Source organism: Hippopotamus amphibius, chromosome 15 (assembly GCF_030028045.1).
Source record: "Hippopotamus amphibius kiboko isolate mHipAmp2 chromosome 15, mHipAmp2.hap2, whole genome shotgun sequence".
Taxonomy (NCBI): domain Eukaryota; kingdom Metazoa; phylum Chordata; class Mammalia; order Artiodactyla; family Hippopotamidae; genus Hippopotamus; species Hippopotamus amphibius.
In genome coordinates this window covers 3,799,258-3,811,769 of record NC_080200.1, presented here as the reverse complement: position 1 = coordinate 3,811,769, position 12,512 = coordinate 3,799,258, and the positions used below count along the sequence as shown (strand labels likewise).

General features: G+C 58.3%; 1 protein-coding gene across 2 annotated transcripts in view; it reads right to left on the bottom strand.

The window, feature by feature from the left end:
* KDM4B (lysine demethylase 4B) overlaps nucleotides 1-12,512 on the bottom strand; it is a 144,569-nt gene that overhangs the window by 79,818 nt on the left and 52,239 nt on the right. For both annotated transcript variants that reach the window (XM_057708595.1, XM_057708597.1), the window contains exon 6: nucleotides 6,619-6,812. In XM_057708595.1, coding sequence (XP_057564578.1) covers nucleotides 6,619-6,812 — 194 coding nt within the window. The remainder of the gene's footprint in view (nucleotides 1-6,618; nucleotides 6,813-12,512) is intronic.

Sequence of the window (12,512 nt, the reverse complement as noted above, 5' to 3'; positions counted from 1 at the left end):
GGCTGCAGGGACGGTGTCTCTGCAAACAGGTTCGGGCTAGTCTGGGCCCTGGACAGCACACTGCTGCCGCCTTATCTGTTATCTTCCAACAAACAGGGGTCCTGACACCTCTCTACTTGCTGGCAATCTGCTCTCAGGAGGAGCTTTCTGCTCGAAAACATTCTTTTTGCTGCTCGATTTCTGGTCCTCTTAGCTCAAGAGCCAGGGCAGAGGAAGAAGGAGTCTGGCTGGTTTCCCCTGCGTGTTTACAAGGTACACAGCGAGCCGCCCTCCATCATCCCGGCAGGTCTTCTGCACCCGGCCCCCCAAGTGCCGCGGTCACACAGAGCTGCTGAGCTGAGCTGCGCTGTGGCGCCTCTGTCCCCAGACGCCCTGCTGGGGCGGGGCCGGGGCAAGGAGGGGAGGAGGCAGTGCCTGTATCTCACTTGGCATCTTGTACAGGGACAGCGCGTGGTGCTGGGAAGCTGAGTTATTAAAGGCAATCTGTGAAGCTGTCAGACTCCTACCAATCTCCACTCCAGATCGCGCCCAGCCAGCCCTCCCGCCACGGCAGGGCAAGGCGGCTGGGAGGACTCACCGCATCACTGGAAAGAGGCTGCCCCTGAGTCAGGGAATGGGCCCCCTGGTCCCCACCACGCCACGCTCTCAGAAGCCACGAGGTCACCCAGGGACCTCGTGCGGTGTCGCCAGCATGCTCCACCACAGGCCGTCGGGGCTGCTGCCCGGGGTTGCTTTGCTCAGCTCCATCGATCACCAGAATTCCCCCTTCTGCCGCTGGGACAAAGCAGAGGCCCTTGCAGCCGGCCTGGCACTGTGGTCCAGCAGCGCCACCTGCAGCCAGAGCCAGGGAGCTTGCAGTGTGCGGCCAGGGAGGGGGGCGGAGGCGCCAGTCCCCTGGGGCTCACTGGGAGGGATTAATCAATGCCCGCAGGAGGTGCAGCTGGGCAGTGGCTGATGCTGCCTTGCGGGGGGGGGGGGGGGGGGGGGCAGGAAAGTCCCAAGGGGCTGCGAGGGCACCTGTCAAGGGGAAAGTGAGCAGCCCAGCAGCCTCCTCCCCCAAAACAGCAACAGACCCCTGAGTCCTGAGCCCAGGGCATCCAGCCTCTCTCCCAAGCTGTGGCCAAAGACACAGCAAGGACCAGACCACTTCCCTCCTGTGCCCCACGGCAGGGAGCACACACCCTCAAACATGCACGTGCGCACACACGCGGGCACCCACACCCACGCATGCACACACACTCACACGCAGGCACACCTCTGGAGTACCAATTACAGGCCTGCTGGGTGTCAAGTTTCCCGGCAGCAAAAGAAATGGCTGCCCAATCCCTCTCCTGTGAGACTCCGCTGAGTGAAAATGCCAAAGAAAAACTGTAGGTGCAGTGGAATCAAAAGGAGAAATTCTCAAGGCGCCCTGGTGCAGCACTCAGGTTTCTTAAAGGTCAGGGAGCGAGCGACGTTCTGGGAGAGGCTCCCCGGCTCCTCCACCCGCACCCCCTCCACCGACTGACTGCCTGCTGGGATCCACCCATCACACTCCCAGGACCGTTCCCACGCGAGGGGGGACTCCATGCCCTTTGTGGGAGCAGAATCCAAGAGACCCTCTCCCCTGCTCTGTCCCCCCAGCCTTGGGGAGCCTGACCCCCAGACAAATAGATGCTGGAGGGCGGGAGAAGCTGGGAAAGCAGGGAGAAAACCAACTGCAGAGTCCAGGGGCTGCCTGATGGCCAAGGTCACGGCCCAGACACTCCCCTCTGGGAACACTGTGTGTCTGTCCCGCCCTGGGGCCCTCCGGGAGCACATCCTCCACCCACCCACACGTGGGCAGATGCTGCGTGTGGATACGAGCCCTGTGTCTGGGCAACAGCTTGAAACAACCACAGGAGGGTGGGTCACACGCTCATCTATTGATACAGTTCCTGGCGACAGGCTGCCCGCAGCGACCCACAGGGGCTGTACCAGGGGCGGATGTCGAGGGAGGCCCGGCAGGCACAGCAGCCCCAGGATGGCCGACCCAGCACCACTGGGGGCTCCAGGGGGTCTCTGGGTGCCGAGCCCCGGCCACCCTCGCACCCAGGCCTGACCCTGCGGGACGAGCCCCCCAAGCTAGGCAGAACCGCTCCGCCTACCTCCCGACGCCCATGACCTCCTGGCCTCTCTGGCCGACCGTCCGGGCCACGGGAAGGCCACTTCTATTTTAAATCCCCGTCTCTAAAGGGATCTGAAGCCCTCAAATGCTTCAGATATTCTTAGCCTCGCTGTCTGAGGGCCCCTCACAATGCCGGCCTTTCGGAGCAAATTCCATGCTTTTATGGACACCAGGATGCATGCGTCACTGTGACACACAAATCACGCTACCAAAGCAGCAACAGACCCAGAAAGGCTCCAGGAGACGCCGTAAACCTGAGTAAGTCGACACGTTCAAAAAAAATACTCCGAAATACTCCGAAATGGTTGCAATTAAGTTAGTACAGACGCAAGAGCGTGGTGTGATTAGGGAGACAGACGTGGGAGCGCGATCTGCCGGAGAACACCTGCCCCCGCCCCCGCCCCCCTTGGGGCCCAGGGGAAGGCAGGGAGCAGGGGCACCACCCTCCCGGGATCCTGAGTGGCTCCCTGAACCCCCAGCCCAGGGACAAGACGACACCTCTCACGAGCACCCCCAGCCTCCCCCAGCCCCCACTGCTGTCCATGTTGGCCCAAGAGGGAGTGCAGCTCCCAGAGGCTGCGGGGTGGCTGTGCTCCCAGCACCAAGGTCTCCTGATGGTCAGAGCCCACCCCCACCCTGTGCCAGGCCCCTGCTGGGGATGGGGACACGAGGGGGGGGGGGTGGAGCCCAAGGGCCATGACCTCATAGGGTCTGTGTCTGGTGGACAAAGACTGACACTGACATCACACACGGCCAGCAGGTGGTCACGCAGAAGGACGAACACAGGGTGTCCTGCCAACATCTGCGGTCCCCACCCCAGTCCCGGGGAGAGAGCGGGAAGGGCACCAGCTGAGCTGGCCGGGTGTGGGGAGGGGCAGGGCGGGTGGCGCGGAGCCCCTGCAGCTGGATCCTACACGGCGCCTGGAGGAGCCCCACCGACCACACTAGGGCAGTGTGAGGGACCCCCCACGTGCAACCCCACCGCTTCAGACCAGAAACCGAGATCCAGGTCAAGTGCCTTCCAGAATGTTCTTCCCATAAGGCACCACCGCTGGGGTGAACACGGCCCTCTGGCTGCTTCCCCAGGAACTGGGCTGGGGGCAGGGGGAGGTAGGTGGGCCGTGCGTGGAGAGCAGGGCCCACCTGAGCAAACCAGGGGTGCAGCACGGGACAGGGGTGCTGGGGGCCGTCCAGGGGCACAGATGAGTGAGGGGAGCCCTGCCCTGTCACTGGGTGCTGCTGGCCCTCACGCTCCCGCCATCCCATCTCTCAGGGACCTTCCTTGAACCCAGTCCCATTGTCCTCCACCCGCCCTCGGTCCCAGCCGATTCTCGGAGACCCCCAGCCGCTCACTCCTCCCAGTAGGGCACCTTCCCTGACACCCCCAGCCCACCGGGGGCCACATGTCCCCAAAGAACACACGAGGGCCCCCGTCTCCCGAGGCCGGCCTGTCCCCAGGGCAGGCCTGCATCGGAAAGCTCACCCTCCCTTGCCCAACACACGTGGGGACCCAACAGGAGATGCTGGCTTTGTCTTTTTTCTTCCTTTCTTTTTTTTTTTTAAAAAAAGGGAAGAGGTGGGTTTTCTCCCCTTAGGGCCCCTTTGGTTAGGAGACCCCAAGGAAACCCAGGATTAAGGGTTCCCACCGCGCAAGGGCCGAGCTCCTCTCCTCCAGCTGCTGTTTGCAGGGGGCCTCCGGGACCTCACGGCCACTGCCAGGTCGAGAAGTCTATAAAAGGATGAAAGAACCTGGGAAATTTCCACACCGCGCGCAGAGCCACAGCCGGAGGAAAGGGCAGGAGCGCCATCTAGTGGCCCCCGGGGGAGCTGCGCTGGGGCAGGACTGGGACGCGGCCACTCAGAGACCCGGGCGGGCGGCTGTCCCTCCTGACACTCATGTCCCCATCACGAGGCACCGCCCAGGCCAGCGAGCTGGGCCCAGCAGTGTGCGCGCACACACACACGCCTGATGACCATACGCACATACAGATACTTGACACACATGCACGCACACTTACACACACATATGGACACCTGATACATACACAGATACATGACACACACACAGGTACCAGAGACACACGTATACACACTTATACAACACACACACATAGAGCTGACAAACACATATACACATGTACATACGCTCATACCATACGTACACACACACGTGTATACACTCACACTCACAAACACAAATGTACACATCCTCACACGCACACACGCTGCCGCAGCCTGTGGCTCTATCTGTTCAGGGAGCCCAAAGGCCACCTGTCTGCACTCAGCCCGCCAGGCCCACGGGGAGGACGCTGCCTGCGGGGAGGGAAGGGGCAGGGCCACCCTCACCCTGCAGATGCGGGCCTGCGGCAGAGCGAGGGCCCCTCCCGCCAGGCCCGGACGGGGGCCTCCACGCAGTCCTGGCCGTGCCTTGCCGTGGGTGGGGAGAGACAGGGCGGCTGCACCGTCACTGGGGTCTCCCGGGCAGCTCTGGGACGGCACCCTGACCAGGAAACCCCTCCGCTCGGTGCGCAGGACCGCACGGCAGGCGCGAGACGCAGGCCTTTGCTCAGCCGCCGTCACCCACCTATCACCCTCTCCCTAAATCTTTCCCAAAAGGCAAAAACCTCCCCACCCGTTTTTAATGATCAAGGGCCACGTAAAGTCACAGAAGACCACGAAAGGAGAGAAGCGGATGGAAAACAGGAAGCCCATGGAACTGTGACAGGATCCCAGCACACACACAAAGGAGCACAACTCAAAGGCCAGGGCCCGTGGCCAGCGGAATATCAGCCCCAACGACGGCCGCAGCCTAAACCCGAGACCTGCAGGCATGTCACCTCATGCGGCAAAGGGGACTTTGCAGGAGGGATTAAGTTACAGCCCCTGAGACGGGGGTGACCCTGGATTCCCGGGGAGCCCAGTGTCATCACAGGGTCCTTATAAGAGGGAGGCGGGAGGGTCCGAGGCAGGGACAGGAGATGCTGCGCTGCTGGCTGTGAGGAGGGAGGAAGGGGCCGCAAGCCAGGGATGCGGCGCCTCTAGAAGCTGGAAAAGGCGGGAACCGATCCGCCTGTGGAGCTTCTGGAAGGACCAGCCCTGCCCATGCCTGGATTTAGCCCCATGAGGCTGAGTCAGACTCCTGTCTCCAGGACTGTCAGGCGACAAATATGGGACTTCCTTGGTGGGTCCAGCAGTTAAGACTCCACTGCAGGGGGCACAAGTTCGATCCCTGGTGGGGGAACTAAGATCCCCCATGCTGCGCGGCACAGCCATAAATAAAGAGAAAACAAGTGTGCGCTGAGTTAAAGCCACCAGATCTGTGGTCCTCTGTTACAGCAGCCCTGGGAAATTCACACAAAGCCTGCCACGCTGGTCCTCAACGTGTCCCCAGCCTTCCCTGCCCGTCTGAGGGGAAACACTGCCAGACAGGAGGGCGGGGGCTTCACTCTGTCCATGGCGGAGGCGAAGAGAGGGTGGTCATACAGCCGACCACCAACAGGGAGGCCTGGCTTCCCACCCGGGCCGCCGCTCAGGGGGCCTGCTCCCACCCCTCGGCAAAGGGCCCAGATGTCCCCGTGACTTCAGGGGGTGGGGGGCCCTCCTCCGGGCCGGCAGGCACAGGCTCAGCCATGCGGGGCTCAGCTCTCTGCTGGGACAAGGTAGGGGCGCCTTGGCCAGGGCCCACCTGGGTCCCTGCTGCCCCCCGCCCCCAGTATAAAGGCGAGGGCTCACTGGCTGAGCTCCAGAGCGCCTCTCTCTGCGCCCCGCTTCCCCTCCTGCCCCCCTCTGAGCCGTGATGATTATTGTGACAACAGAATCTTCTAACAGCTGGGGAGAGGCAGGAAGATGCAGAGCCCCCGCTCAGAAGTCTCTGCTGGAAACACAGCGAACAAAGATGGCCTCCTGCCGGCCTCCTGGCAGAAGCTGCATGTCAGGGGAGTGCTCAGCGATCACGCTGGACGTCCGGCCCAGCCCGCAGGGCCCGGCGCTCACAGAGTGCCCTTCAGAGCCCGGCATGCCCGCCCTGCCCTGCAAACAGCAGGTGGACCCCCACACACACAGCCGGGAGGGGCGTCCCAGCTAACCCCCCCTCCAACTCTGGAGGCCAAAAGGAGGGTGAGGGGAGGCTCAGCCACAAGGCCGCCCGCTCCCCAGGCCCGTGGACCCAAAGCCCCCAGCACAACGGCCTTGTGCGTGACGCAGCCCCGGGAGGCGCCACCAGAAGCCTGGCAACAGCCACGTTCAATGTGAGGCGCTCTGGGTGTAAACCACAAGCTCTGGGGATCTGGAAGCGTGTTTCCAGGGGATGTGCCTGACCTCATCTAGCGGGGCTGGGCTGGGAGAACCCCCCCACCTCTGCTCGTCCCAGCTGCACCCCTAGAAGCCACGTGAAAGGCGTCCCCCCACCCCCCGGCCATCAGGCAGCCCTGCCTCCCTCAGCAGTGGCCGGCGGGGCTGCGGCCGCCCCTCACCAGGACTTGGGCTCCCCGAAGTGCAGGTAGTTGATGCTGTACAGGTCCATGTCCTCCGTGTGCCAGGCGAAGGTGGTCTTCCACATGCCGAAGTACAGGTAGGGGGTGTTGACGCCCTCAATGATGGTGCCGCACTCACGCTCCACCATGTCCAGGATGGTCCGCAGGTTTCCGATGTTCCACTGGGCCACGTCCTGCAGGGCAGCAAGTACACGGTCAGTGCGCCGGCCGCTGCGAGCACCCAGCCTCCCCCACGGCCACGCGCCCCTGGATGCCAGCCCTGAGACACCTGCCGCGTTCCTTCCAAGGCCTGGCTGCGGTCTAACCCCGAACCAGGGCCCAAAGGCCAGCATTCTGCCCCACACCTGCCCACTTCAGAGCCTCACCCACCCCGGCGCCCAAAACCCACCCTGGGCTCCGCATGCCCTGTAGACGCCCAGCTCTGTGCCGGGCCAGGCGGTCAGGCGCAGCTCCCCGGGTCCCACGTTGAGCTGTGCATGAATCGTGGGCGGGGAAGGCCACACTGCGGAGGCCACAGCTGGCAGTGAATCGTTCACGTGCCTTGAAGTCAGTGACACGGAAGGAGGAAGGACACGCCGAGCGGGGCTCCCCGCGACATGCCAGACAGGCCTTCCCACACCTTCCCACAGCAGAGACGGGGCCGTCGCTCAGAGCCAGGCAAACGAGGCTGGAATCCCCACCCACCAGGCTCATCTATTCCTAATGCCACAAGCAAACAAACCCTGTCTTGTCATAAGAGCGCGTAAAACATGCTGTCTTCGACTTCTAGTCCCAGGGGAAGCCTCGGGGCTGTTGAGATGCTGAGTGCATGGCTGTGGTCCTTCAAGCCCAGACCCACCCAGTGCCACCTGCCCCATCCACGTTCCAGGCCCCTGACTTGGCAGCTCAGTCTTTGCAAGGTGAGCCATGGCCGGAGCCCAGGACATAAGGGCCACGACCAGACCCCCACTGTGAGCATGAGAAGCCTGGCACCACCTCAAGTGGAAGATGCCCAAGACTGGGGGCGCCAGCAACATGTCGTCTCCCCAAAGCTCTGTCCATTTGCCACCCACCCCCATCCAGCCCACGTGGACAGGGGACCTGGGGTCTAGAGACTAAGCAGGGCGATAACTCATCCTGGGCCAGGTTGTTCTATGCTCTGGGCCTCAGTTTCCCCATCTGTACAAGGAGACTGTTGCACTAGGTCAGGCATGGCAAACACATGGTACCAAAGTCCCAAATTCTCTTCCAGAACTCATGGCAGACTCAGCCACGGAGCTCAGCCTCAGCGCCGCTGAGCCTGCACTGGGCCACAGAGCCCTTGGTGGGTCCATCGCTATGACCGACTGTCAACAGCCCATGAGAGCAAACCCAGAGGTTCTCATGGACCAAAGCTCCAGTTTTTGAATTTTTTATTTCTTGTTTTTTTTTTGTCTGCACCACACAGCTTGCGGGATCTTAGTTCCCCAACCAGGGATCGAACTCGGGCCCCAGCAGTGAAAGTGCCGAATCCTAACCACTGGACCACCAGGGAATTCCCTGAATTTTTGTTTAAAAACAATAATTTTGGGTCCTCAAGAGAATGAGAAGGTAAGTCACAGACTCGGAGAAAATATTTGTAAAACACACATCTGGTAAAGGACTGTTATCCAAAATATACAAAGAACTCTCAAAACTCAACAATGAGAAAGCAAACAATCTACATAAAAACTGCGTCCAAGACCTGAACAGACACCTCACGAAAGCAGATCCACATTGAGGCACCACCACACACCCATTAAAATGGCCAAAACCCAAAACATTCATAACACCAAATGCTGGTGAGGATGTGGAGCAAGAGGAGCCCTCACTCACTGCTGGTGGGAATGCAACATGGTCCAGCCACTCTGGAAGGCAGAGGACAAATCTAAACATACTTTTCCCATACGCTGCAGCAGCTACGCTCCTTGGCATTTAACCCAAAGGAGTCGAAAACTTATGACCTGGCGACAGATGTTTATGGCAGTTTCATTCACAACTGCCCAGTCTTGGAAGCAACCGAGATGTCCTTCAGTGGGTGAACGGATAAATAAACCATGAAACGTCCATACGATGGCATGTTATTCAGATCTAAAAGGACATGCAAAGGACTTCCCTGGTGGCGCAGTGGTTGGGAATCCGCCTGCCAATGCAGGGGACGTGGGTTCGATCCCTAATCTGGGAAGATCCCACATGCCACAGAGCAACTAAGCCCGTGCGCCACAACTAAGCCCGTGCACCACAACTACTGAGCCCACGTGCTACAACTACTGAAGCCTGCATGCCTAGAGCCTGTGCTCTTCAACAAGAGAAGCCACCGCAATGAGAAGCCTGCACACCATAATGAAGAGTAGCCCCCGCTCACCACAACTGGAGAAAAATCCCTAGCGCAGCAACGAAGACCCAACGCAGCCATAAATAAATAAATAAATAATAAAAATAAAAAGACACGTGCTATCAAGCTATGACAAGACGCAGAGGAACCTTAAAAACTGGGCTGGCCAAAAAGTTAGTTCGAGTTTTCCATCCTGTCTTATGGGAAAACCCGAACGAACTTTTTGGCCAACCCAATACCTATGCCTTAAGTGAAAAAAGCCAATCTGAAAAGACTATATACTGTACGATTCCAACTACAGGACATTCTGGAAAAAGGCAAAAGTATGGAGACAGTAAAAAGATCAGTGGTTGCCAGGGGTTGGGGGAGGCAGAGTGATGACCAGGCAGAGCCCAGGGGCTTTTCGGGGCAGTGAGGTTGCCCTGACACCACAGTGGTGGCTACCTGTCATTACACGCGTGTCCAAAGCTGTAGAATATACGACACCAAGAGTGAACCTGAATCTCAGCTACGGAATCTGGGGGATAACAAGGCGTCAGTGCAACACACGCACGGCTCTGGTGGGGCTGCTGACAGTGAGGGAGGCTGCAGGTGTGGGGAGCAGAGCGCGGATGGGACTCCGTACCTTCCTCTCAACTGTGCTGTGATCCTGAAATGGCCCTAGGGAATATATCTGTTTAAATTATCATCACTAATTACTATTCAGGATCCCACTGAGTACCAAGACCACTCAGCGGGAGAAAGAATAGCCTTTTCAATAAAGAGCATTGGGACAACGGGTTGTCCACATGAGAAAGAATGAATTTGGACTCCCTCTTCACACCGTATGTAAAATCTAACTCAAAATGGAACACAGACCTAAATTAAGAACCAAAATTATAAAATTCTTCGAAGAAAACATAGGGGCTGGGACTTCCCTTGTGGCGCAGTGGTTAAAAATCTGCCTACCAACGCAGGGGACGGGACGCAGGTTCGATCCCTGGTCTGGGAAGATCCCACAATGCCATGGAGCTACTGAGCCCGTGCACCACAACTACTGAGCCTGAGCTCTAGAGCCCGTGAGACACAACTACTGAGCTCACATGCCACAACTACTGAAGCCCACACACCTAGAGCCCATGCTCTGCAACAAGAGAAGCTACCACACTGAGAAGCCCACACCTTGCAACGAAGAGTAGCCCCTGCTCTCTGCAACTAGAGAAAGCCCGCGCACAGCAACCAAGACCCAACACAGTCAATAAATAAATTAATTAATTAAAAAAAAGAAAACCCACAGGACGGAAGGAAATACAAATCATTTATCAGGTGAGGGACTTGTATCCTAAATGTATGAAGAATTCTTACAACTCAGTAATGAAAAGACAAGTAACCCAATTAAATATGGGCAAAAGAGCTGAACAGACATTTCACCAAAGAAGACATACAAATGGTCAATCAGCACGTGAAAGGACCCTCGACATCATCACCACCAGGAAATGCAAATCAAAGCTACAATGAGATACTATTTCACACCCGCCAGCATGGCTAAAATCAAAAAGGCAGAGACAACAAGTGTGGGTGAGGGTATGGAGAAATCAGAAGCCTCAGGCTCGCCTACTAGGGATGGAAAATGGGGAGCTGCTTTGGAAAAAAAGTCTGGCAGTTCCTCAAAAAGTTACACATGGAGTTCCCATGGGACATGCCATCCCACTGCTGGGGAGCTGCCCAAGAGAAATGAGAGCACACGTCCACACACAGACTTGTACATGAATATTCACAGCAATGTTATTCCTAAGAGGCAAACAGTGGAAATAATCCAAACGTCCATCCACTGGTGAGTGGATAAAGAAAATGTGGTCCATCAAATGCAGTGGAATATTACTCAGCCATGAAAAGGAGAGAAGCCCTGACACGCGCTATAGCATGGGTTGGACCCTAAGAACAGGATGCTCAGGGAGAGAAGCAGACACAGAAGGACACAGAAGGGTGTGACTCCATTGATGGGAAACATCCAGAACAGGCAGATCCACAGACACAGAGAGTGGGTTCCTGTTGTCAGGGGCTGGGGAGGGGGATGTGGGTGACTGCTAATGTGGACGTGGCTTCTTTTGGGGTGACGGAATTTCTAAAATTGAATGTGGTGATGGCCGCACAACTCTGTCAATACTCCAAAAAACACTGAATTATACGCTTTAAATGGATGAATTGGATAGCAGGTGAATTATATCTCAATAACGCTTAAGAAAAAGCAACAGCAACTCAGATAGTCAAAGTGATCCAACCAGCGCCGACTTCCCACAACTGCACGTGGGAAAGCATGGGCCACTGGACAATCAGGCATCTGACTCCACACCCACCTGGACACGAGCACATGAACTTCAGTTACTCCATCCCGTCAGGCTGCGGGGGTCGAGTACCCTTCCCAGAAGTCACGGTCCCTAAACCGAGCAGCAGAGCCGCACGCTGGGATTGGGCTGGTGGGAGGGGCTGGCCAACCCCGACCCCCAGGCACCACGGTCCACACTGCGGCCGAGTCAAGAGGACAGCCGGCCGCGGTCACAGGGCACAGCCAGCCGGGGCCACTGGCCAGACGGCCTGGATTCTAGCACCAGCTGGTGACTGGACACAGAGCGTGGGACGCGGCAAGGTTCCCAGCCTCCATGTCCCCACTTGGAGTTGGCAGCAAGTCGCCCAGATGCTCTAAGGACTAAACGTCCTACATGGGAGGGTGGTGGTTAAAGAACAGAGACTCCTGGGACTTCCTGGGTGGTCCACTGGTAAAGAATCTGTCCTGCAATGCAGGGGACGTGGGTTCAATCCCTGGTCGGGGAACTAGGATCCCACATGCCATGGGGCAACTAAGCTCACGTGCCACAACTACTGAGCCTGCATGCCTCAACTAGAGAGCCCACATGTCACAACTACAGAGCCCACAAGCTCTGGAGCCTGTATGCCACAACTAGAGAGAGAAAACCCGCATGCCACAGCTAGAGAGAAGCCCACGCACCATAACGAAAGATCCTATGTGCCGCAACTAAGACCTGACACAGCCAAAAATAAAAACAAATCAAATTTTAAAAAACAAACAAAAAAACAGAGGCTGCTTCCTGCCCGGGAGAGCCCAGGCCCTGCCTGCAGAGGCCCAGGGGGAAAATCGCTCTCCTTGTGTTGGGAGACAGGACATGGCCCTGGGGACACCCACCAGGCCCTCCTGTCTGAGTAGCTTCCAGGAGGAGCCGCAAGTGCAGTGAAATCGGAGGGGACTGGAGGCCTAGCCCTGATCCTGGGCTGCCAGAGAGGGTGGTCCCGGCCTCAGCGGCCTGATATGGGAAATGGGGGCCTTGGAGGCTGGGCTCCTCTCCCCGGGCCCGGAGGCCCTCGAAGCAAGTAGAGAAGCAGGGGGAGCAGTGGACAGGCCCCAATGGGCCCCAGGAAGCCCCGGGGACACAGCCCCGCCAGCCCCTGTCAACCTGCCATAGGAACTTCTGTCCTGGCCCAAGGGCGAGCTGGCCCGTGGGGCCAAGACACACTTGTGTAACCGCAAAACCCGCCATGGACAATG